At 34.1% G+C, this 27,866-nt stretch overlaps 2 protein-coding genes across 2 annotated transcripts in view; one reads left to right on the top strand and one right to left on the bottom strand.

The window, feature by feature from the left end:
- LOC136036368 (chitooligosaccharidolytic beta-N-acetylglucosaminidase-like) overlaps nucleotides 1-27,866 on the top strand; it is a 579,146-nt gene that overhangs the window by 252,473 nt on the left and 298,807 nt on the right. The gene's annotated exons all lie outside the window — the stretch shown is intronic.
- LOC136036359 (uncharacterized) lies at nucleotides 468-26,957 on the bottom strand. Its single transcript, XM_065718525.1, has 5 exons — nucleotides 26,922-26,957; nucleotides 19,828-19,905; nucleotides 17,710-18,051; nucleotides 12,216-12,382; nucleotides 468-4,825 (listed from the first exon to the last, which is right to left on the bottom strand). Exons 2-5 carry the CDS (start codon nucleotides 19,868-19,870, stop codon nucleotides 3,437-3,439), a joined length of 1,941 nt encoding a protein of 646 aa, XP_065574597.1. The 5' UTR covers nucleotides 19,871-19,905; nucleotides 26,922-26,957; the 3' UTR covers nucleotides 468-3,436.

Below are 27,866 nucleotides of genomic sequence, written 5' to 3'. Positions count from 1 at the left end.
CTTCATTTTTTCTATTTTTCCGAATTAACCGGCCCCCCACTCCCCCCCCCAGATGGTCAAATCAGGAAAATGACTATTTCTAATTTTATTTGGTCCGGTCCCTGATACGCTTGCCAAAGTTCATCGTCCTAGCTAACCTGGAAGTGCCTAAAGTAGCAAAACCGGGACAGACAGACAGACCGACAGAATTTGCGATTGATATATGTCACTTAAAAAATCTTGCCATAAAAATCGGCACGTGTCAGGAACGAATTTCCAGAAAACAACTTTCAATTGTGTTTGAATAATCAAAAACTCGAATAAATAGGTGCAGGCGCAAAGGAGGGGATTGAATTGCATTGTGTAGTAATTAAATATGTACAAATTTAAAGTGAAAGAATTTTGTATATTCATTGACGTTATTTTACATGGACAATCATCATAAAAACTAAGCTGTTTTCAAACTTAAAAAGTGCAAAAAAAACAAATAAAATCTAAAACTGTTTATTTTTAAAAAGTCTAGGCCTATGGACAAGAATAATAATAGAAATATATGCGAATAAAACTTTAAATTTGAAGTAAAAACAAGAATTAGAATAGATCGAAATAAGCGAAAGATCAGGAAAAAAAGAGACAAATCTGAAAATAAAGCATCAAAATAGCTAACATCTCAAAACCTTCAAACTAACAATTTTGCAAGGTGATCAACAAAATATTTCTTTAGGATTGGCACATTTAATACATACGGGCTATACATAAATCCATATATATATATATATATATATATATATATATATATATATATATATATATATATATATATATATATATATATATATATATATATATATGTATATATCATTATCAATGTATGTACTTAATTTTTTTTCTTGGATAAAAAAAAACCTCTTGAGGAAAAAAGAGGGAGGGGGAACGGGAGACAAACTTTCTTTGCGCAGTCAAACACTAATATGTAAAAATCCTGGTTATTATGGTGATAATAATATTGAAAAACAAAGACATTCTGTTGTTAATTTGACTAATAAATATAACCGAGAAACACTGAGATACCGATTGACTTTCTTGTAGTCTAATATAGATGACAGTGGTGAGATATCGATTTCAAAGTCATTTTATTTTAGCTTTCTCACCTTTGCTATAATCTTTTTGATTTCTCAAAGAGAGTGCAGTAGATCCCACATTCTCTAAAATCCGTACGATTTAATAGATTTAATAGCCTAAGGACTCAACAATTATTAAAGATTTAATACATTTTAAGATTTAAAAATCTAATTAAATATTTAATAGCCTAAGGACTCGACAACGTTGTTGTCAGAAAGAAATGTCAAATTTTAGAAAATTTAAAACTTCACTAGAGCTCAGAAATTCTTTTCCATTAAATTTCCTTATATTTTGTAATAAATTACTAGACGTATTTACCATACTGTCGATAGGTAAGTGAAAAATGACCCAAGGGAGCTTACTAGAAGCCAAAATGTGATTAAAATTAGTTTTTAGGGCACCTCTTTTTCAAGGGTAGAGTAATACAGAGAAATCATTTCATTTCTAGGGGCAGAAAAGTCAAGTATGGTGCACTTAGCTCAAAAGTGTGGAAATCTATATATCAGTCACAAAAATTAATCACTTGCAACTATCTTCATCCTAAGACAGCAGAATAAAACAAATTCACCCCCCCCCCCCCTACAGCCCATAATTTGTAAAAGGACCACTTGTTTCGCCACACCGTCCAAAGGTGTTAGTTATATCCTGAGTTATGCCTAAATGATTACTCCTCATAGTGAAGTTGGCGTTCGAGCTCACCTTAGCTGTGGATATTCAGACTTCAAAATACAGTTCATAACAAAAATTTTTGATGGGACAAGAAACAGACACCGTTTAAATGAAAAGACCCCAATTTGACAGTCCCCTCCAATCTTTACTTATGATAACATAACATATCGCGTTTTATGGTTAACGAATATTTTTGAACAAAAATAATAACATATTCAAATCCTTAATGTTAACATGGGTTCCCGAATGTATCATAAGCTTATAAAGAAACTTTTGAGATAAAAGTTTTTGATACTAAGTTATTAAAACTTAATTGTTTACTTTTAGGTCTGATTTTGTGAAATCCGTAAACACCTGTGAATGAAACAGCAGTTGAGACGGCTTCGACATGTGTAGAATCATCCGTACAATCAGACACAAACAAGCAAATTTATTGGGGGGGGGGGTCAAACAAATAGAGAAATATCTTCAACAACCAGTAAATCAAAAGGGGATGTATAAGAAATTATATATTATAGTTCCCATATACAATATATTATAGCTACATATATTATATATGAACTGTTACATATAGTTCATATCATATATATATATAATATAATTATCTATTATAGTTACTAAATAATTCACAAGGAGGGGAAAGAAAATCCAGACGTTCTTAATTAGGATGAAAGAGAATAGGCCAATTAGGTCCCATATAGGCTAAGACGATAAAGGAGGAGCGTTCAGTGGTAGGTCAAGCGGACAGAAATACTTGATGGAATAGCTGCATGATCAATATGCGATGAGACGTGTCAACTGCTCACTGATAAAAGCTGAGAGCATCTAACCCAGTGGCATCATTTGGAGGTGAGTGTGGGGGGGGGGGGGGTGTCCCCAAAGATTTTTTACCCCCTTTCCCCTTTTTCCCAGTTTTGAAAACTACCCGATCTTGGGTATTTATTTTTTTAATACCTTTTTCTGGTATTTTCTTTCGAAAAATTGAAAAAATAGACAAATTTACCCCCTCACCCTAGATATTGAAAAAAAACATTTTAACCCCCCCCCTACATTTTATTTTAGTGAATTGGCGCCACTGATTAAACCAAAAGATACATCAGTTAAATTAGCTCGCTTTTACGCTAAAACTAAATTAGATATAATGCAGCAAATAAAGCAGGATAATTTAGTCGTAATTTAAACATAATTTAGCATATGAGTGAAAGCATTATGATTCAGCTACGTCGGGGCGGTTGGGGCGCTACTGATTTGAATTAGGCTTTCTAATAGGCTCTCTTTCCTTTACCGCTGAAACATCCAAATATTAAAACAGAGACATTCAAAAGTTTACCTTTTTTAAATGTACCTATCCAGAGAAATTTCATGATTAAATATCCAGATGCTAATAAAAAAAGGAACTGTATTTACTGTATCTAAACTCCACATGAAAAATGGTTTTATCAATTGTCACGTTATATCTTAACAGTATCATTCCCTTTTTCAACGTCAAAATACACAAAGGCAAAAAATACGAAACATGGTTAGAACTGGCTAGAATATGAACATGGCTCTACAAGAACACTTAGAACATGGCTCTACAAGCATGGAATTTAGTTTATCTTACTATTTAGCTAACAATACAAATATAGGTACCCTAGGGTTCTCAGAAATATTTTCACCCGATATTTTATGTTTGTACAATTCTAGAGTCTCTCCCTTTAACGTCAAAATTAATATCGGCCGCATTCTTATCCATCCAATCAACAAAGTCTTGGCCTGCAGCAATAGTCACAGCAACTAGCGCCATCACATCACTCTCTGCTTCATGAGCGGAAGGTATTGAGTCCTTAAAGTAAAAATGGTAGAAATCACACAGTTTACTACTTTTCGGCTTTTTGTGGTTCTCTTGAAAACCCTGAGCTCCACGATTCCCCTCACTATCTATGTCTTGGAGTCTTTTCCGAGTCATTTTATTCAAGTCACAATTCAGTGTGCCACTTGTATCTTGAGCAATATTTAATTTCCCACTACCAGAAGTTTCAACAGCTTTAATATCCTTTAATAAGCTGTCAGCTCCTTTTGTTGGAGTGCCACTGTTAGTAGCACCAGAATTTTCGAAATGTAACTGTTTTCGAGACTTTGGAGAATCAAACTTGAACGTCCTAACGCGAGAACCGTTAGGTGTTGTACATTTTGGTGTTTTATAAGACTGGTCAGGCTCTTTGGCTAAAGGGTCTCCAACTGGAGCAGTAGGATTATCATGCTTTTTTGCAAAATTGAATCCGTCTGTTTTTACATCAATAAGAACATTGGAAAATGTGTCATTTGCTGTTACTGACCTGGAAGACGTCTCAGTTCCTATAGATTGAGCACTGTCATTTACGATAGGATTTTCAATGGCTGTGTCTATTTTAGACTTTGGGGAGACAAATCTATAAGTACAAACACTATTCCGATTGCGTTTAGGGGTTGTACACTCCACAGTAGTGTTTGCACAAGCTTTTCTGTCAACTTCAGATATCGTGCTTTCGGATTGTTGTAAATTTGTATTAGCTTTGCGTAAAAGTTCTGCCCTACCAATGAATTCGTCCGCTTTTTCAACTGTATCAACAAGCAGTAATTCCTCTTTTACATCAGTTGATGCATTCCATTCCGAAACCGAAATTTCGTGATTTTCTTTCATAAGGTGTAGCTGACAAACTGATTCGGCCAGCTGAGTTCGCGGAGTCTTTTCTGCTTCTGCCAGCCTTTTTTCTTCGAATTTACGATGGAAAGACGTTTTAGGTGGAGTTGAAACACGTTCAAGTTTCGGGACCGGTTGTTCATCCTGCACTTTCTGTAAACCTTTACTTCGCGTCACTCTTGGGGAAGTGGGAACATCTTTCGAAGAGCTACTAGGAACAGCTTCTTTAGTAAACTCTAGATTATTGTTAAAACTTACTTCTGCAGTTGTAGCAATCTCTAACTGTTGTAGGGTGCCTGCAACCGGAAAAATATTTTTATTTTGTCCATTTAATCCAGTAACCATTCTCAGGCCGGTCATTGAGTCACAGCAGAGAGCACCGCCAACTAAAGCCTAAGAAAAGACATGAATTAAAAAAGGATGAAAAAAGAATAAGAAAGCAGAAAGAAATACCAGCAAAATACTTAAAAAGCAAAACCAACGAATTCCGCAAGCCAGAAAAGACCAGAGAATAGCCAATTTTATGTTTGCAAAAACTGTAATCTTTATCAAAATTAAATAAATGCGCAAGTGTATAGTTATATACTTGTAATTCTTCTATAAAACTTCCGAGAACAGTACTCCCAGAAATATTGTTGTAAATTAATCTTAATAAATAGCAAATTTAAAAAGTCAACGGATTTTGCAAGCCAGAAGACATTGTATATTTATTTTGGTAAAAAAATAATGCATAAGCGTATATAGAGTTAACACTTGTCATTTTTTTTTAAATCTTCCGGACACCCTACTTCCAGAAATATTAAAAAAAAATTATTTAATTATTGAATTATTTATAAAAAAAGCAAAACAGACGAATTTTGTAAGCCAGAAGAGAGCCGGGCATATTTATTTTGGTAACAAAAGTTAATTTTCCTAAAAATAAATAAATAAATGCATAAGCGTACATCGTGTGCACAATCGTGTTTTTTTTCAAAAATCTTCCAAACACCCTACTCCCAGAAGTATTTTTATCAATTAATGTTTATCAAATAGCGAAATTTAATCAAATAGCGAACTAAAAAAGCAAAACAGACGAATTTCGTAAGCCAGAAGAGAGCCGGGTATACTTATGGCCGGACTTCGCAAGCCAGAGGAGAGCAGAGCATATTTATTTTGGTAACAAAAGTTAATTTTTCTAAAAATTAATAAATAAATGCATAAGCGTAAATCGTGTGCACACTCGTGGTTTTTTTTTCAAAAATCTTCCGAACACCCTACTCCCAGAAGTATTTTTATCAATTAATGTTTATCAAATAGCGAAATTTAATCAAATAGCGAACTAAAAAAGCAAAACAGACAAATTTCGTAAGCCAGAAGAGAGCCGGGTATACTTATGGCCAAATTTCGCAAGCCAGAGGAGAGCAGAGCATATTTATTTTGGTAACAAAAGTTAATTTTTCTAAAAATAAATAAATAAATGCATAAGCGTAAATCGTGTGCACACTCGTGGTTTTTTTTTTCAAAAATCTTCCGAACACCCTACTCCCAGAAGTATTTTTATCAATTAATGTTTATCAAATAGCGAACTAAAAAAGCAAAACAGACGAATTTCGTAAGCCAGAAGAGAGCCGGGCATATTTATGCCCGGATTTCGCAAGCCAGAGGAGAGCAGCGCATATTTATTTTGGTAACAAAAGCTTATTTTTCTAAAAACAAATAAATAAATGCACAAGCGTACATAGTGTGCACACTCATGATTTTTTTTTAAATCTTCCGAACACCCTATTGCCAGAAATATTTTTATCAATTAATTTTTATCGAATAGCGAAACTCAAATCAAATAATGAACTAAAAAAGCAAAAAAAAAAGAATTTCGTAAGCCAGAAGAGAGCCGGGCATATTTATGCCCGGATTTTGCAAGCCAGAGGAGAGCAGAGCATATTTATTTTGGTAACAAAAGTTAATTTTTCTAAAAATAAATAAATAAATGCATAAGCGTACATAGTGTGCACACTCGTGATTTTTTTTTTATAAATCTTCCGAACACTCTACTCCCAGAAACATTTTTATCAATTCATTTTTATCAAATAGCGAAACTTAATCAAATAGCGAACTAAAAAAGCAAAGCAGACGAATTTCGTAAGACAGAACAGAGCCGGGCATATTTATGCCCGGATTTCGCAAGCCAGAGGAGAGCACGGCATATTTATTTTGGTAACACAAGCTAATTTTTCTAAAAATAAATAAATAAATGCACAAGCGTACATAGTGTGCACACTCATGATTTTTTTTATAAATCTTACGAACACCCTATTACCAGAAATATTTTTTTCAATTAATTTTTATCAAATAGCAAAACTCAATCAAATAGCGAACTAAAAAAGCAAAAAAAAAAAGAATTTCGTAAGCCAGAAGAGAGCCGGGCATATTTATGCCCGGATTTCGCAAGCCAGAGGAGAGCAGAAAAGTTGATTTTTCTAAAAATAAATAAATGCATAAGCGTATATAGTGTGCACACTAGTGATTTTTTTATAAATCTTTCGAACACCCCACTCACCAAAATATTGTTATATTAATTTTTAATCAAATGGCAAAACTTAATCAAATAGTGAACTTAAAAAGGAAAACCGACGAATTTCGTAAGCCAGAAGAGCGCCAGGCATATTTATTTTTGCAACAATAATAATATTATTGTAATACAATAATAATACCACAAATAAATAAAGGCATAAGCTTTTAGTGTATAGTTATATACTTGTAATTATTCTCTAAAGCTCCGGAGCACCCTATTTCCAGATATATTATTATCAATTAATCTTATCAAATAGCAAAATTAAAAAGCAAAACCAACGAATTTCGCAAGGCAGAAGAGAGCAGAGAAAATTTATTTTTGCAGCAAACGTTAACCTTTATCAAAAATGAATAAATTCGAAAGCGTATATTGTTTATAGTTATATACTTATGAATTTTTCAAGGAAGCTTCCGAGCACCCTACTACTAGAAATATTTTGATAAACACACGAAATGTTCTAAAACTGAAAATTTTAAGCAAAAAAATAAACGTTTTCAAGCATCACCGAAATCTATGACTTAGAGGGCTCCAAATTACTCTCAATATTAGGATAATTTGAAGTTTGAGTCAAAGTTTAATTTTTTTTTTTCCCTCCAAATTTTCCATGGAACCTATATTTTGTTGACTACTTGAAAGAAACCATTCTTTTCTTCGCCACTTCAGTAGCGTTCTCCGTAGCAAAATGCTACCGTTCACCATCCGTTATTGTAATATATAATGAGTAGATATAAAGTCAGCTGTATATTTATCCATTAGGGGGGGGGGGTGAAGCGAAGTGAAGAAATGAACCTTTAGATATAAAATAATGAGGAAATCATAATTATTTTTAAAAACTAATTTTCAGAATAGAGTGATGACAGTGGTCGGGTATGGCTCTGATATTCTGAAAAGCGGGTACTAAAAAAAAACGGAGAAAGATTCGTTAAATGTTTTCCAGAGGAGTAGTCTACGGTACTGTTTTGGTTACCTGTTTGACTGACCGTATTTCAAACAGTAATTTGCACGGAAAATGTGGTTCTATCCAGTTTTCTAGGACTATAATGAGAGAAAGGTTAAGATAGCTAGGACACCATCTGCAGGTGAAAGATTATAGATAACCAAAGACCGTCCTTTTCTACCAACCATCTAGGACCAAACGGAAAGCAGGTCATCCTCGAATGGGGTGGAAGGAGGCCGTAAGGAAGGATTTACGGGACGTTGGAATTTCTCGGGAGGGTCTAAAGAGGGAGGTCTTTAATAGATTGGAATTGAGGAGGACCGTGCGTAGCTGTATTGACCAAAGCCGGCTCGAAGCTGCATTTAGTTGTTACAGAATTTTTTAGTTTCGAATTGTTCTCAGATATCCCTGACCCCCTGAAAAACTATAAGCTTTATTTTGGTTCAATATATGAATGCACGAACAGATACAAGAGGCACAAATTAACGTGATGCTTTTTTATTTTGTAGACTTATAAAGTTTTTAAACCAAAACTACTGATAAGTTTTCTGATGTTGAAACTGGAACTGAAATTATAAAAGACAAGCTCTTTCCTGTTTACAATTTTCTCTAGCAGTAAACTTTTCTAATCAAATAGTTCTCATTCTTATATGTCTGAATCGACGTTTCCCCGCCTATGACATTTAGAGCAAAATAATGAACATTGTCTATGATTGTAAAAAGGCATAGGTGTGGGAAAACACGCCAACAAAAATAAGTACAAATACACGCTCAAAAGATCGTTCCAAAAATGTACGCTGAAAAGTGAGAGAACGCAAAAGAAAAACAGGAAACGGAAAATGAGAGAACGGATGATAATTTTGATAAATTAAAAGCTAATTAAAAGGTTTGGTGAAACTTGTCCACTTAGTAAAAAATGTAAAAAGTCATATATACCAAGCGCTCCGTATGACGAATGTATTATTTCTTTATCTTAAAAAGCTCAAGTAAAAAGAAGCAGAAAAGTGAGAGAACGGAAAGAAACTCTGAGTTTAGTGTGAGAATGAAAAGCAGCTAATTCGTTAAATGTAAAGCAGTCATTTACTAATTGACACTTATTAAATATACATAATATATTTATTGAGACTGTCAAAATACCATCCCTAAAAGTGTGGTCCATACGTACGCTGGGAAGTGCAAGAATGGAAAAAGAAAACGAAGACAACCGATGTTAATTTTGGTACATTAAAAATTTATCCAAATGGTAATGATGTAAAAAATTATATATACCAAGCTACCTACCAAGCTTCCCATTACCTTCTATCTTAGAAGCTTAAGTAAAAGTAGCACAAAAAGTGAGAGATGGCTTGTTGAGATACAAAATGTCATATTTCTATGCATGCATTTCAAATTTCTAAACATTGACAATTAACGTCTCTGATTGGCCTAGCTTTAGCTAAACTCCAAAAAAGTTTAAATAAATTAAGCATCAGAGCTAACCCAAGCTAGATCTGGAATTTTACGAAATGTTGTTATGAATGGATTTGGCACTATCCAAATGTTGGTTTTAGCTAAATCTCAGTATTGACAAAATCTCATTCCTATTGCTCTCCCTTTTCTCACCTTCATCAGAACTTAAATAATTAATTCATGGAATCAAAGATAATTTATATGTTAAACAAAATACAATCAATCTTTGTTTAAACCAAAGATTACTCTCATTCTTTTCCTTTGAGTGTATAATTTATATAACCAGTAAGCGTCTAAACCTATTCTAATATAAGGTCTTTTGAAACTGGAGCTCTTTTTTGTATTTCTTTCGCTATTTTTTTTTTTTTAAATTCCTAAAACCTTATTCATCAAACTGACAACCTGATCAGCACAACCTGAGGACTGGTCTAGACCAGTTTCCCCACTGGGTCACTATCATCAGAAATTGTAAAATTCTCAATTCTAAAACTTTTTGAAATTGAAAACTATACTTTCTGGTTAAATAAATGTTATACTTTAGACAAATAATGACCTTCATTGCCAATCTTTAACTGAATAAAAAAAAAATCCTGTATAGAAATTTGACGGTATCTGAGAAATTTTTTATCTCAACTAGCCAGAACTATCCAGCCCGATCAATCTTATTAGGAATCGGTCTAACATCAAATTTGTCGACTGCAGAGCGAGATATAACAATCATCAATGGCCAATTAATTCGTTTTTTTTAAATTTAGCTAAGGTTAGCCAATCAGTGACTTTTATAGTCAATCCATAGGTGTATAGAGAAAGACTGTACAGAAATTAAACGATATAGTAGAAAACTTGGTACTTGCTAATTAAACTAAACACACCCAAGAAGTGAAATTTAGTTAATCCTAATGAAGTATAACCTTTGGTTTATAAAATAATATAACTTGGGCTACATATTTGCACATTATGGGTGGGAGGGGTGTAAAGTATTTGGACAGCGCCCCTAATCTAACCTAACACCCCCTCCCACCTCTAATGTGCAAATATATAGCCCAAATTATACAAGTCCAATGCATTCTATCACCCGCCAATTGTCTTTGTGACTATGAAACCGGTTTTCTCAAGTGTAACCTAAGCGTAATTCCTGAGTGTGTTTCGTTTAATTAACAAGTACCGACAATTTTTTGCCTCAACTAGCCTCTAACTATGAGTGTGTCTGAGATTTGCTAAGTCAGCGCGATGAATCTTTGACATCCTTATCGAACAGCTTTTTATTCATCTAATTTTATTCGAGGCTGAAGCGTTGTTAATCTAAAATAAATTTCTACTGAAGTCTATATATTGAAAGTTAAAATAATAGCCAAAAAACGTTATTTTTTTTTTTGGACTGGCATGTACAGCCTTCATCATTAAAGATCGGCCCCTTGTTTGTTAAGCCCTTAAGTTGGGCCACTTGTGCAATTTTGCCCGATTCCAAATTACATCTTAAAGTTTATTTAGTGATAAATACAAGCACTAATCTTGGCAGAAACTCCCTAAAATTTCATTAAAATTCCTGTACCATAAGCTACTGCAAACTTCCTACAACAAAAAAGTGAGCCCAAATTATCAATGCAGTTATTACAGCCAAGACATCCATAGCGTTTATTACAAATTAGATTTTAATTTTGCAAGATAGGCTACTGAAAAATAATTTTAAGAAGACTAAATCGCTTAGGTTAGGAATAAATGTAGGTGAAAGGATGATGTTGGGTAACGATAAGATCGATCATGTGAACAGCTTCATTTACCTAGGCAGTAAGCCTAGACTAGTAACCAAGACTCAAGGGTTTTTTCCACAATTGAAAGAAACTAGGAAGAATGAAAAAATAAGTCCATAAACTAAGACTAGAATACTGGAAGCTACCGTTATGACAATGGTCAAGCATGGTCCTGAAACACAGGCGCTTGGGGAAGACCGAGCGGGATCTGTTAGATGTTTTCTAGCCGAATTACCTAGAGATTGTTATGTGTACCCATTTGACCGATCGTATTTCAAACAGTAAGCTGAGTGAACAAAAATGGTTATGTTCTGCTTTCTAGGGCTATAATGACAGATATTTTGAGATGCCTAGAACACGTAGTTGCGGATGAAGGATTACCAGAGACTGTCCTTTTAGGCCACCCATCTAGAGCCAAACAAAAGCAGGGCGTCCCTATCATGGAAAGAGGTCGTAAGAAAGGAATACAATGGTACCGGAAATCTATTGACGGTGAAAACAGAGAAGCTGTGAACAGATTGGCTTGGAGAAAGAGCATGCACACTGTGTTGGCCTTAGCTGTTCCCTCCTCAACGCCCCGCTCTTTATGCTAAAGTTTTTTACTGTTATAAAAAAATAAAGTTGAGAGAAAGAGTCAAACTTAATCGTTAATGAGAGAACAGCCTCTTTCACATTCATAGTAATTTCTGTTCGTTTTAATTTTAAGGTCGCTCCTTACTTTCAGTTAAAAAAACTTGTTTTTTTATTTAATTACTGAAAAAGGTAGTGGCGTCATGTGTGCTTCAGTGAGTTTTTAGTAGTAATAAGATAGTCAACTGCTTGTATAGAAATGCATAAATAATTAGAAAAACTACTTTAACACACTGCAAGAGCTCGCCTTCCCTTTTTGCCTATTAATGTGTAAAATTAAATCCAATTAATTGATTGATATTATTAAATACGATCAAATATGTGTGCCAATTAAATACGTTGCATAACTGTTTCAGCCCTCTTTCCAAGACAAGAATAGCGCAGATTACAGATCTGTCATAATAACCCCAAACTGAAAAATATCACCATGTTTTTCTGTCTTCTTTTAAGATAAAAATAACCTACCTTTTCATTCATGTTGAGATGTCCTTTCAGAATGGGAAAATCAAACCGATCACCATTATGGGCAATTGGGCAAAATGGTCTTTCAAACTGATTAAGAAACTGATAGATGGCGTTGAACGTTGGTCCATCAAATGGGCTAAGGTGCTCAAGCTCAATGTTGGATAGACCTGTAAAAAAGAAATATTGTGTGCTGCAATTCAAAAGAGGTGAAGCTGCAAGAGTGATTTCAAAGAAGACTCTGGAATTGAAATACAAAAAGAGTCAAGACAATAACATTTTTAATTTGTTGCGGTGTGTACCAACTGGATCAACGCTAAAGACTAAAAGGCGCACGGCATCTACATCCCAGGCGGCTGAGCTCGCAGAATCACACAAAACTAGGATTTGAACCTGCATGACAAACAAAAAAATAGAATTGCAAATCCAGTGTACTATCCACTCGACTAAGGTGGTATCCACTCGACTCAGAGCCAACAGATACAATTTCTCTATAATATACTTTAACATACTCAGACCCAGTACATGAAATTTAACTGCAAAAGCGCATCTAAAATCAAATTATGGAAAACATTCCCACTTCGAAATTTTTCAAAAAGTGCCACAACAGATAATTGTAAGGAATGTTACTTTATCACTTGCTTTATTTAAATTAGAGTAGATTATTGGTTGAAAATCAAATTATATAATTTAGTCGTAATTGTATCAATATGTGCTTACCATTTCTAGCTGCCTGTCATTCATATTAATATACAGTTCCCATTAAGCTTATCTAATTCAAATCCTGTTTATTTATTAAAAAAAAAAAAAAAAAAAAAACTTGATTTTTTTCGTCACACTACGTTACATGCAGAGAAAAGGAAAAAGAAACAATCAGCAGAAATAAGACTTCGTTCATATCTTGCTCATTGTTATTTGTTCATTTGTTATTTTATTTTATTTTTTTGTTCATTGTTTCATTGTTATTATTTTATTTTTTGTTCATTGTTATTTGTTCATTCATATTTGTTCATTGTTACAAGTCAATTGACGGTAGTTTGGGTGTAGATGCTGCCGCTTTGTCGAGGGAGTCAAGATTTGAAGGATGACAAAAGAAGGGAGAGGATCTTTCGGTGAATAGGGTGGTTCAAAAGGGACAACTAGAAGTTTTGGCTGACATTTTGACGATGATTAGACAGAGTTTCAAGTGTAAAGTCATTATAAAAAACAAATAAGGAAGCTTGACTGTAGTTTAGTAGCAGGTGCTGCCTCTTGACGAGGGAGTAAAGGTATAAGGTATGAAAAAAGGGGGAAGGATTTTTTGGTGAATATGATGGTTCAGGAGGGACAGCTATAAGTTTCGGAAGAAATATTAACGACGATTAGATATAGTTTTAAGCTTAAAGTCCCCAAATGACCAAGAAAAGGAATCTTAAGCTCTACAGAGCCCCTGATCCCCACTGAAACTCGACCTACGAGGTCTAATAAAAATGATAAACAAATCCTTTTTCTTATGGATTTTGAGATAAAACCTGAAAAAGACGAGGAATATTGGCAGTTGGTTATTGAAAGGTATTAAGTTTAAATACTTTTAAATAATACCAAAGGAACTGAAACTAAGTATTAGATGTTAAGACTTAATATAGGCTATGCCAATAATACACAAAAAAAAATGATTTCTTAGGCCTACAAGATACTGTGATTCCAAAGAGTTCCAAGAAACAATAAAATATCAGTCAAAAAGGCCTAATTTATCAATTGAAACCAAGATATAAGTTAAGATGTCGTTTGTTTTGTTTTAAAGCTACATATAGTTCATCTTTTTTTGTCTGTTTACAACAATCCCCTCTCCCTTTCCTAATAGGGACAGCAAACAATATCGCCTTGTGTTAGGTCGTTCTTACTGAAAATTATGAATTCACATATTTTAGGTTTGAAGTTAGAATATTGGCTCTTTGACCTAAAGAATCTAATTCAATAAAAGTTTTACCTTCACATTTGCAACTATATCCTTCCATAGCCTTTGGTGTGGTCTTTAGGACAAAGTCGATCAAAATATCCCCCGTAAACAGGGACAGGACAAAACACGACTTGACTTCTAATTCCATACTAAAACATCTATTAATCCTAGTTCTTCATGCCTAAACTATAGTAATACTATTCTTGTACATACCACTAATCACCGTAATATACCTATCTGGTATACTATACAAGGATATGGATAGCTGAATCAAATACCTGCACACAATCTGTAAGACTGAGGACCAAAGGGCTCTCGTGATTCAAAATTATTGATCTACAAGTGAATTAAATACTTCAAAAAAATACCTTCATACTTTTAAAAATGAGTTATATTTCTACTAAAGGCATAGTTCAGTAAAATCATTCGCACAATTCAGTTTTCAAAAACGTTTTTGTAAAATTTTGTAAAATAAGGCAATTACTTGGTAAAATTATATATGCTACCTTATAACTCGATCAAAATATGGGCTTCCCGGATTATACTAGAACTTGTATTTGGGGAGGGGTACTAATCTTTAATTATCTCTTGTAGGCTCTATTATATTCTAGATATATATTCTCTAGATATATATATATATATATATATATATATATATATATATATATATATATATATATATATATATATATATATATATATATATATATATATCTAGAGAATATACATCTAGATATATATATATATATATATATATATATATATATATATATATATAGATATATATATATATATATATATATATATATATATATATATATATATATATATATATATATATATATATATATATATTCTCTATTTTTTGTGTTCTCTTTCCATGGAGTTTATTTTTAAGAAAGAACATTTCTTAAGGCTTATGGTTTCTCAGTTTTTGGTGCCCGGGGCCCTTTCATTTAGCTGTTGCCTGTGCGTATTCAAAAGATTGTCGCGTGTTGTCCTTTTGTAAGGTGTGCTTATCTGTGTGGATACTTACAAATATAAATTACAAATAGTGTTAAAATTTTAAAAATTGTAAATTATGGTCTGGGGTGACGAATGGATGTTCAGTGTAACTAGGATATTCCTATGAAATGGCCCATAAGGTGTTGAGATTAGACATCCAACATTAGACTGAAACGGAACTAAAAAAAAATAGCTTAAAATTGTTGTATATTTCTTGGTAGATGACAACAACAATTGTTTTGAATATGGTGATATGGAGGAGAATTACTCACAAATATGTTGACATCAGATGGCTAAACACACCCGACCACCTAGTTTTGTGATACTAAGTAAATGGCATCTAACGAGTTTTGATTGTCTAGTCCTAGTCTGAGCAAGTTTTGATATCCTAATCTAAAACAAAAAATCTTTCTAAATGCTCAACGCCTTTTAAATACCATAGTGCAAGCTAAGTTACCTCAATAAACAACCTTTATTGTTCAATAGCTGATTTTATTTATAATATATAATGTATTTCAGTCAGCATGACAGGGTAATATACAAGGCCAGTCGGCACTGAACATGACTTTTTAATAGCTATTCAGCTTCTAGGTTATTTTTGGGATAAATCAAGTTGACTCAATATGTTCTTGAATTCTGACTAAAGGGATAGAATGAAGGATAAACCATTTTTCTCTTGCAAACACATATTAGACTTTTCTATAACACAATATTGATTCGGCCAAGCTATGGCTTTCTATTTGGAACGACTGTGGTCGGCCGAGAGAGAGCTTAAATAACGACTTGAGGCTCCGTACGAAACAGAAATTTAACAAGGAACTGAAAAACCATAAGTTAATACTGATCCACAGAAATTTAATCCATATTGCTGAAGACCCCTCCAAACTCTGGACGTACAGCAAGCCTACCAAACCCCAGAGTGTTAGTGTGCCGGAAAAAAAAATTGGGTTGAATATTTTACGAGGGAATTCAGTGCTCCCGACAAAAACATAGAGGAATTTTTCTTAAAAACGGCTTGACCTTGTTCTCTGTCTGGGGTAAATGATCAGGGGTAAACAATGGCCACCATGAATTTCTACCAGCTGCTGCTTTTAGAGAAGAATTATTTGGTTCTTCCGCCCTTTTAGGGTTTATGTTTCCCTGTCAAACATCTAATTTTGTGACTAGCTTATTGCTGTGACTTGGACCAAAAGGACAACATGCTTAGATTATTCAATATATAATTTTCGGATCGATCCATTCATTCAGCCAGAATTATGAATATCCTTGACGTATATACGTTATAAGATTACGCTGGCTATGCATGATGTTTGAAAAAAATATATAATTAAAGAATGACTAAGAAAACAAGGATGATTTTCAGCAATTGGGAAAAAAACTAAGCGAAAAGAAAAAAACAGATATTTCAGCAGGGACCTCTGTCAGTGCTAAAAAATCAGGCAAACCCCATACTAACCTTTTGAAGTGAACATTAACAAAGGAAAAGGGATGCCAAAACAAGCATGCACAAAGCCAGAATAAATGAAAGACAATTCACAATTTAGATTGGACAAGAATTACCTCCCTAACGATTAACTTAGCTGGTCTACTGACCTGATTTTTATTAGCAACAGTCAAACTATCTTAGTTTCAAATGAGAAATAATGTTTCTTGATTCTTTTTGTGTTAATTTACCATAAATTGGTTGATATGAATATCTCCAGTACCTCCATTTAAAGCGAGGTATCTATTTATACCCTGCTTTCACTCCCACTAAGGGAGTGAATCTTTGCCCAATCAAATTTGTGAATATCTTTTCATCTATTCTGGCTTGGTTTTTTGTTTGTTTGTTTCAGTGTTTCTTCTGCTTTTCTATTGTTCACTTCAAAAGGTAAATTTTTTTTTCTTAGCAATGAGGAAGGCTTGTCGGAGGTACTTACTAAAATATCTGTTTTCGTTCTTTAACTTTGTCTTTTTTTTCCACCCGCTGAAAATCACCCTTGTTTTCTTGGTTATTTTTAATTGTATATAAATTTTCTTGTTTTTTGTTGAATTTAGACTTCTTCTTAAAGTGACCTAAATTTGGTTAAAAAACAGAATTATTCCCAATTTTACATGTTTTGGAAGCTTTTTCAATCTAATTTTCAATCTAACAAAATACAAATCTAATTTCAAACATGTAATTCAGCAGATGGATGAAGCCAAACCTCAGTTGTTTAATGGTGGCAACATTGTCATCTTATGGTAAATAATTCAAACAGTAGGACTGCTGAAAATCGCTTCCACGTTATAATGAAATCCGAATTTGTTTTCATGAAAAAAAAACTTTTGGTCTCCAAAACACTTGTCAGTCTTCTGCAATTTTTTTTTTAATATCCTTGGAAACATTGATAATAATAAAATAGGTCTATAATCAGCTGGGGAACTTAAGGGAATTCCCATATTCTAACCTTGATTAGCTGACCTATCATCATATTCTTCCAATTTTCTTCAACTGTCACACCCTACCCCTAAAATAAAAAACTCCCGGAGGGAGCATAAATGTTAAGCACACATGCACTAGGCAAAACTTACCTGTCATTTCTACAGCTTTGATATCAATATTTTTCAACGGGTTCATGCAAACACTAAGCTTTGAAAGGACACGAGGGTTTGCCACTTCAAGTAGCTTATGAGAGGGGGCATTGGTAGCTTTTACTTCTTCAAATTTCTTAATTCTGTCCATCAAAATGTCACGCGTCACAGCAACAAAGCAAACTTCCGTTATCCTTACTGGATCACGTAGTCCAGTCGTCTCAAGGTCAAAGAAGACAAATGTTTTGATTTGGTTGACAGGCTCTTGCACGTCGAGACTAGCTGTATATCTGTTCATACCAAAAGCCATTGTGGATGAGCATAAATGTCTACAATTTCTACCTAGAAAGGAGAAGTGTTTTGTTCAGTATTTTTCCCACAGTCACCAATTTTTTGTCTCCAACTGTTTTCCTCTCCTCATAAGGCTAGCAAAAAAAAACTATTCAAATTAGAAACTGGAATTGAGCTTAGAGACTACTTCAGGAGTGTCCACTCACGAAAATTCATTACGGCAAAATATATGTTTTTAAATCTAGGGCAGGGTAGTTCTGTAGTTTTTTCATGGAAATACCAGGTATTTTCAAAAAAGGGCGGAAATCTAGGAAATCTTGTTGATCACTGGATCCAGGTTGATCCCATGATTACACAGTTCTGTTGTCCCAAGGTCAAAGAACATAAATGTTTTGTCAACAGTCTCTTGCAATCCAAGTCTAGTTGTTTAGATTTTCATACCACAAGCCATTGTGGATGAGCATAAATATCTAGTTTCTACTCCAAAACTAGGAAGTTCAGTATTTTGTCAGAAACTACGGCGATTATTGTCCGGGAACTCGAGAGGGTTACACTGTTATTCCTCAATATGTTAGATTAATTTGGAGAGTGGAGATACCAGTAAAAGTATAGGAGACAGAATCTTTGCTAAATTTTAAAATGGTTGTGCCATGTTAAAAAACTTAGGGTTGAAGAGGAAGGAGGTCTCCAATTTCCTCTCTCTACTCTCTTCTTGTACTCATAAAGCTAGAAAATAAGTATTTTAGCAATAAAAGTAATAATAGTAATAATAATAAAGTTGATGTTGAGCTTAGAGACTACTTCAGGAACGTATATTTCACAAAATGCAGAAAGGACAAAATGTCTTTCTAAAATCTAGGGAGGGACAAAATTTGCAGCTTTTTTTTTAATGAAAACACCAAATAAGATATTTGCAAAATCAGAGGGAGGGGAAGAGTAAAACAACCTAGGGGGGTAATTGTTGATCACTGGATCCAGGTTGATATCTAGATTATGTAATTCTACCATCTCAAGGTCTAAGAAGACAAATGTTTTGATTTGGTTGACAGGTTCATGCAATTCAAAACTAGTTGTATAGCTATTCATAACGCAAGCCATTGTAGATGAACATAAATGTCTTTAAGTCATACAAAGAAAGGAGCGGATAATAAAAAATATGCCTAATTTATTAGGCATAAGCTAATATAATTAAAATGAAAACGAAGAAATAGCGGAAACAATGAAAAAAGTAAGCAGAGAGATAATTTCTTTTTATCATAATTTGAAACATATTAACATTGGCCTGTAAAATTTCGATGGTAAGTATTTAAATCTAATTCCTTTGTGGTGCAGTTAAATATTTTGTCCCCCAAGGTCAACTGAGAAAAATGAAAATTCCTGGATTTTCTTTTGTTATCTACAGCAAAACATTAGGTAATTCTGTAAAACCTGATTATAAAAAATACATAAAAGGAGGAAACAGCCAAAATAAGTAAAAATTAATTAATCATTTCTGAACAGCATATGATAAGGCAAATGCAGATGAAAAACTAAGTTAGTTGAGAGTATAGAAATTAAAATGCAGAATAGATTCTGTGACAGATTAGCCACATTTTTAGTCACCAAACCGTAAAGACGTTATTTGTAATTCTCATTTATCAGCAGACATATGTACATGAATTAATTACAGGGGTAGAAATACATTTCCGGAAGGCCCCTTTTATCAAAATAGCTTTAAAAATTGAATTAAGACAATTATATAAATTTTCATAAAAAAACATTGAAATTCTTTATGTAAGGTATCCAGGGTTTAGATTAAACTAGAAAAAAAAACATTCTATCAATTACTTAAGAGATATTTTTTGCAGCCCTGGAGAAGACTCAAAATCATCTGAAAACAGCTGTTCTTCCTCCCAACCTTATGACCTAGAAGTATGAGAAATACCAAATATTAGAATAACCAGGGTGACAATTTGGTACACTTAAACATAGAATATTAAAAAAAGCAGAGAAAGTTTAAAAAAAAAAACTAAAGTGAAACTAAGGTCAGCGATTATTAGGCCAGCAATATAGAGCTGACCTAATAAATAGATTCCGCATTGTTAGAATGACCTAATAAATAGATCAGATACAGTAGTACTTGTAAACACCAACACAAAATATACCCACCATGTTTACAGAAAAGATTAGGCCAAAACTCTTTATCTAGCCGAGTGTGGAAGACTTGGCCACACTTGACCTCCACTTCCATCAGAAACAGTTGCAACTATCATAGTCCAGTCTTTCAAAAGTAGTTTAGCCTCTACAGATTTCCATACCAGGTCTTATCACAATTCGTTTGAGAATATTTTTTTTTTTGTATTGGTTGTCTTTGTGACCTGTATGTTTTCATAGAGTGTATTATTTTCATAGTGTTACATGTTTGTAACATAGTGTCAGAGAGTGTGTTTCAGCACTGTCATAAAATTTTATAACGTTCAGTGCAACAAGATTGGTAAAGCTTACTGCATATTGGAACTAAAAAAAAAAATAAAAATAATAACAATTCAACAAATGGACAGCAATCAAAACAACAATTAGCAAAAAGTAGATGAAGAGTAGAGTTCTTGGTTGTTTAAATCAACAACACACTCTCTGTATTACCTTAAATCGCATTTGCTAGCGATATGGACAAATCCAGTGTATGCCAGTTAGTGATGATGGGGCTGCGGGACATTTCCTGAATCCCATTGAGTCAGCCATAGTTTTGTTGCCCAGTCCTTGTTGACATTTGATTTATAGCTATCAATTGTTTTAGATCCCAGTGTTGTTTCACGTAAGCCATTCCAAAGACTTATGATTCGATTGTAGAAGAAATTGTTTCTTTTCTTGTCTTGGCATGCTTGTAGAACAGCTTTGCTGAATGACCTTGGGTACTTGAAAATAAGGCAGGTTCATCTTTTTCAACTTGAACTTAAGCAACTTACAGGCCATTATCATATTGCCTCTATGTTGATGGTATGTCAGAGTTGGCAGCTTCAGGCTCTGAAGTCGACATCCATACTCTTTATCCTTGAGAGCCTTTATGCATTTCGTTGCTGGTTTCTGAATAGACTCAAGAGCCATCTGGTCTGTTTTATTAATTGACGTGGCGACGCACATTCCATACTCCAATCTAGGTCTCACCAGGCTTTTATAAAAGTCTGTCACTATTGCTGGAGATCTACTAGTAATTGTATGCTTGATAATACCAAGAGTCTGGTTAGCCCCTGCTACTGCAGCCTGGGCGTGGTAGTTGAATTTGAGATCTTCATCAACAACAACCCCAAAATCTCTATCTGAGGTACTTTTGGAAATTGGTTGTCTCTAATCAGATTTAAATAACATTTAATATTGCCACCATGATTTGTTTCTTCCAAAATGTAGAACCTTGCACTTTTCAACTTCTAACTCGAGTCTCCAATCTAGGTCTGACATTATTGAGGCTGCACCCTGCTGTGTATCAACAGGACCAACAAGTTTTGAGTCATCAGCATATAGGCTAAGTTTATTAGTCATGTTTTTGGAGCATTGTTAATGTAGATATTGAAAAGTGTATGTCCCAACCCAAAACAGTTCCTTGAGGCACCCCACTAAGGACCTCTGCTATTTCAGAATAGAAAGATGTATCACCCTCATCAAAAACTCCGACCCGCTGCTTTCTTCCCTTCAAGAAGGACATAATCCAGTCCACCACACACTTTTCAATAGCAATTTCCTTCAGTTTCAAATGGAGCCTTTGATGGCAGACTTTATTGAAGTCTAGCAGAAATATATCAACTTAGACCCTTTGGTGAAGGAGCTCAGCTATATAATTATATGAGTAAATCAGATTTGTTTCAACCCATCTACCTGGTCGGAATCTGTGTTGATGTTTTGATAGAAGGTTATTTGTAACCAAATGTTTGAGAATGGCAGCATTTACATTGCCTTTGAGGATTGTCCCCACAGCAAAGGTAATACTGATTGGCTGATAATTGGGAGTTTTGGCCCTGTCACCTCTTTTATGTATTGACAAGATATGGGCAACTTTCCTGTCCAATGGTATGACTTTGGTGTCAATAGACTTTTGGAAGAGCCTTGAGAATGGCAGTGCTAATTGGGTGTGGGCTTCCTTTGAGAGTTGTGGATGAATGCCATCTGGCCCAACAAACTTATTTGGATTAAGCTTTTTAAGCTGAGATTCAAGCTCAGCCTTAACCACTATTATTGGAGATATGTTAGCGTTAATTACAAAGTGTGGAGGAGTTGGGAGGGGGCAGTGTCTGCAGGTGTGAAAATTGATGTAAGCTGGTGATTCAAGGCATCAGCAATTTTTTGACGGTCATTTGACTGGACTCCATCACAAATCACCTCATTAACCATGTGCCTACCAACCTTATGTGCAGAGGCATACTTCCAGAACTTCTTGGGGTTAGTTTTTGAGGTTGCACCAATGGTCTCCTCATAATTCTCTATCAATTTTCGGGCCACTGCTCAAACTTTGTTCCTTGCAGCTTTGAACTTAATTATGTAGTCAGCCCTATTAAAAAGGTTAAAAGAAAGGAGGGGGGGATAATAGCTCAATGTTTTTAAAGGACAATCATTGTCTGCTAGAAAACCTTTACAATGAAGTATTCTCAAACCCCTAAAAAATCCTATACATTGCACCATTCTGTGAAATTTTTACAAATTCAAAACAATAAAAATCCTTCTTCTCTTTTTTCTGTTTCCCAAAACATTAACAATGGTTAGCACTCTGGAACAGAATTACACCAATACTTAAAAAGTACAGTATTGAAGACCCAAAACTTGCTACCTCCCATGTTAATAAAAAACATTATAAAAGCATATTTGATCATGGATTAGGCCCATTTCTAGTGCAGTAGCTTTGTTTGTTTGTTTTAGAGTTTTGTGTATGTAGCATGTTTAGTTTCTGTTCTTTTACTACTACTGAGAATAGTAATTAGAAATGGATCCAAAGTAAGATAAGAAGTAAAAGCTAGCTATTCCAAAGGAAAACCAACTTTCATTTGCTGGTTCCAAAAAAAGTCTTGAACCAGATTTAATGGCTGTGAAAAGCAGCTATGGATTGAATACCTAAACACCTGCAGTAAAATATAAACTTTTACTTAAGATATCAACCACTAGTGACAGACAATGGTGCAACCCAATCTTCAAATACCCTGGTCCACCAGGAAAATCCCCTAAATAACTGAAATTTCAAATTTAATCCAATCATAGGTTTCTAGTGCTATGGCTATTGCAGATACATTTAATGGCACAGTAGACAAACTCAAGCAAGATATTGCTGCAAGGACAGATGAAGTCAAAGACCAGATCAAGAACAATCTAAAGAAAGACATGGCTGAAGAATCTACCCTTCTAGAAGTTAGAGAACATGTTGGATATGCAATGATGTACAAAACATCTAAAATGAACAAAATCTATTAGCTTTCACCTTGAAACTGAAGTCTGATGATTTTTTGAAGACAGGAGTGGGATAGAGACAGGAGAAGCCTTGATTTGGTTATTTATGTTGTGCCTCCACAACCAGAAGCAAAAAACAATTATTGGGAGACTAGTAAGGCATACATTAACAGCCAAAAATCTCAAAACCAGCTGCCAAGAACCAATTCATAACTGGAACACAGTAGCAGAGACTGAGAAAAGGAACACAGCTGGAAAATTAGTCCCTATACCAAAGACACTACCATATAATATTACAATTAGCAATGCACATCAGAGAAACCTTTTGTTTCCTTCTCTAGGAATATACCTGATTCATAGTCAACCAGTTGCTGATCCTGAGCTGAAACTTGAAATTTTCAGTCAACATTTGCATCTATTCCCCCCCCCCCCCGGCTATATATATGATGTGTCACATAATATGGAACATATTCTGATTGATGATACAATGGCTCTAAAGAAAATTATTTCCCTCAAAATTAATAATCTGCTGGTCCAGATGGCATTCATCCTTGTATCCTCCATGAATGACAGTCTTGTGTCAACCTCTTTCCTTACTGTTCAAGTTATCATCAAATCTTTCTAGACTACCTCTAGATTGGAAAACAGCCCAGATCATTCCAATATTCAAGACAGGTAGAAAGGACTTTGCCAAAAATTACCAACCTATTAGCATGACATAAGCAGTTGTTTAGGTTCTTGAAAGAATAATCAATTCTGCAGTTTTTTGACAACTTGAAGCAAACAATCTCTCACACAGCTCACAGCATGGCTTTCATTCTGGAAGATCTGTTGATGCCAATCTCCTTGAATCATATGACCATAGCATTATGTTACTTGATACAGGTGTGCATGCTAACATGATTCTGCTTGACTTTTCTAAAGATTTTGACAAAGTTTGTCACAAGCAAATTGTAATCAAATTATGTGCAATCAAGCTTGAAGAGGAGTTCCTGCTCTGGGTCCTCAATTTTCTGCATATGCAATCTCAATGTGTTCAGTTATTTGATGACTCTGGTAACCATATTCTTTCTTTGTCTAAGCATATTTTGAGCAGAGTTCCCCAGGGAAGTGTTCATACACTTTTTAATATCTTCATCAATGATGCTTCTTCCACTATCAGCAGAAAACTAATGCTCTATGCTGACAAGCTGAAGCTCATTGGACCAGCCTTGTCCTGATAAGATCATGCCCTTCTACCAAGTAATATTGGACTGCTTGATCATTAGGCTGAGGTTTGGCTTTTCAAATTTAATGTTGTCAAGTGTCATGTCATTTACTTTGGCTAAATGATCCTTATCACTCTTATTTTTTCTCATCTCATCCACTTTCCTCTGTAAATACTGATAAAGATCTTGGAACCACTATTGATAATGAATCAGAATTCAGCACTTATGCTAAGAAGTCTGCTGCTGGTGCTAATTAAGCATACTCTTTCCACTTGTTTGCCTGGTCATCAGTCTTCTGTATAAGGGACTTGTACATCCTAAGCTTGAAGTTGGAATTGCCTCTCCTTATTTTAAAAAAGACATAAAAGTGTTGGATGTTGCACAGAGACATGCCACCAAAGTGATATCTAGCATGCAGGAACTTTCCTACCCAGCAAGACTAGCAAAGCTGAAACTCTCAACACTTGTATACAAAAGAAAGAGGTGATGTCATTTTGACCTATAAGTTAATGAGGGTTAATACACTTCCAGCATTATTTCCCACTGTTGGGTTTGACTCAAGAACTAGAGGTCATCAGTTGAAAATTGTTAAACACCCTACCCTATCCAGAGTCTGCACTCAATTCTTTTCCTCAAGAATTGTCAACAGTTGGAATAGACTCACTGAAGAAACTGATACTGCCAAAAATGTGGACATCATCAAACAAAAACTGGGTGCTGAGTGGTTCTCTAGGGAGTGAAAGCTCAACTGGGAAGCTATGCATCAGCACAGAGCACCTGGTCACTAAAGAATCCTAAATACAACTCAACTTGTGAACTCTGGAGCTCTACAAGGAGAAATCATTAGGTTGCTTTAATCTACAATTTAAGGTAGGCTCATTTACAGTAATAGTTTGTCAAAATAATGGAAAATTTGGTAAAATTATAGCAGTTCATATAACTGGCTTTCTTATAAAGTGAAAATACCACTGATGCATTTTTTTAAGCTCTTTATGAATATAATAGTCACTTCTACTTTAAATTGAGATTTAAGCACTTTTTGAGCTCTTAAAAACGACAAAGTGTCAAAAAATTATGACAGTTCATATAACTGACTTACCAATGAAGCAAACATACCACTTAATGCCTTTTTTATATTCTTTGTGAATATAATAATTGCTTCTGCCACAAATTCAAATTTAAGCACTTTCTGAATTCTTAAAAAGGACAAATTTTAATTAAAGTATGACTTATTGCTTGTTTTTCACAAAATAATACTATTTTTTCTTAGTGCCATCTTTTCAATCACTTTTGAAAAAATAATGCTACATTTTCTCAGTTAAAATTATTTATAATAAGGCTAGTTTAGGTTAGGTTAAAAAGTGCTTAAATATGAATTTCAGGTAGAAGCAATTATCATTATTCATAAAGAGCATAAAAAAAAGGTATCAAGTGGTATATTGATTTTAGGCTATAGGAAAGCCAGTTCTATGAACTGCTGAAATTTTACCATGAATTCATTGTATATACAAAATTTCAGGATAAATTTTTGCACATTAGGAGAGGGGGACAAGGTAAAGTATGCTTCCAACACAAATGTCGGCCCCTAAGTTATATTTTGATATAGGATACAATTTTGATTCTTAAAGATAGCCTATGTCTATTTCCTAGCTATCTCATTAGGCAATTTAACCCACCATACACTGATACTGAAATGTTTCTTTTCTAAGAAATAAAAAAAGGAGAGACAGCAGCTTGCCAACATCACACTTAAGTCCAAATTCATTCCTGGTTCCATTTACTTAAATTAATTAGGCTACTTTTTAGATAGTAAAAACAAGCTTATTTGTAGCCTTGTCCTTTTTTTTTATTATAAGTCTTATGAGTAATCTAACCAAATATGATAGGGTAGGCCAACCTTACTAAATTAGCCTAGTCTAGAGGTAGTAGGCTGGGCTAATTCTAATAGAAAGACTAATTTTCTTTTAGCCATGATCATTTAAGAATTTTGTACATTTTGGCTTTATTGGCTAAGCTTTTTATTTACTCAACGTGTAAGCCATTCAATCAGCTTCAATCTAGCATTTTTGTCATATTTTATGGTGCCTTTTTAGGCCAGATGGATTATTCTGAAGGAAAGACATCTCTGGAAATTTGTAATCTTGTCCAAGGTTGGATACCCTTCCTGTACTCCTAAAAATGGGAGTTGCTGCTTATGCACACAGCTTTGGTAAAGTGCATACTGTCTAATTTTTACTATTAAGTAGGTATCAAGATTGAAGCCAATCTTGATTGGCTTCAATCAAAAAGCCAATTAAGTTCAGATACTCAGCGTGCATTTTGATTTGAAATTTCCGCCTATGGCTGTTTTTTTTTTCGCGTGGTTTAAATTTTAAATACGGTGATGGCATTTGTCCTGTATTCTGCACTGTTTGTGTACTACTGCCACCGTTAGGCAGCGCTATTCCCTTCCATTAATTTGTAGCTTTTCTGGAGGTAGAAAATTGAAATTTTACTTTTCTTTTATTACCATTTAAAAATCAAGACTAGGATGACAAAAATTTGTCATTTTTTGAAAAATGTGTCATTTTTGTCGATTGTGTCATTTTTTATTGAAAAACGTGACATTTTCGTCGATTGTGTCATCATTTCGTCAATTGTGTCAATTTGGCAGCCATGTTCATCTTACAAAATAAGTCTAGAAACTACGCTAATACTGAGATGATCATCCATAAACTATATATAACCTAGACTCTAGCAATACAAAGTCTATACAAAGTCAATACAAAATGTCTAGCAATACATATTCAAAACTTTTTTTTTACAGCACTTCCAATTGACATTTTAGCCTGACACCAAATTCAGTTAAGTTTAGAAAAATCTGAGAAAACTAAAGTTCAAAATGCTCAAAATTGTGAATAAAGCACTTCGAATTACGCCTTGTCTTAGGTTTGAAATCTTTTCTCTCTTATTTTTAGTTATCTGGATGCAAGATGTATTTTCTTATTCTGGATGATGTAGATGTATCTACATCACAATTGTGTCTCAGCCCTTCTCTCCTATAATACTTGGATAGTCTTTGCTGTAGAAAACTTTAAGGATTTTTTTAGGCCTACTACTAACAACTCACCACAGCACCAAGCTGCCTCAAGTAAACACAGCTACACATGCTCCTCTTCCATCCCAATCTTGGTAAAATTCCAGTTAATTGACTTCTTGCTATCTCAGAAAGGGTTTAGGTTAGGAAAATGAAAATTTCAGGGATGAATCTAC

This window comes from Artemia franciscana, chromosome 15 (genome assembly GCF_032884065.1).
Source record: "Artemia franciscana chromosome 15, ASM3288406v1, whole genome shotgun sequence".
NCBI classification, from domain to species: Eukaryota; Metazoa; Arthropoda; class Branchiopoda; order Anostraca; family Artemiidae; genus Artemia; species Artemia franciscana.
This window is presented reverse-complemented; position numbering and strand designations above follow the sequence as displayed.

What these genes read in the sequence shown, in the direction of transcription:
- LOC136036359 (XM_065718525.1), bottom strand. Translation starts at nt 19,870, where the DNA reads ATGATTTTGAGTCTTCTCCAGGGCTGCAAAAAATATCTCTTAA. An exon ending in CTGCAAAAAATATCTCTTAA is followed by an intron (nt 18,052 to 19,827) that starts GTAATTGATAGA and finishes TCTCCTTTCTAG; the next exon opens with GTAGAAATTGTAGACATTTA. An exon ending in CAAAGCTGTAGAAATGACAG is followed by an intron (nt 12,383 to 17,709) that starts GTAAGTTTTGCC and finishes TCTTTTTTACAG; the next exon opens with GTCTATCCAACATTGAGCTT.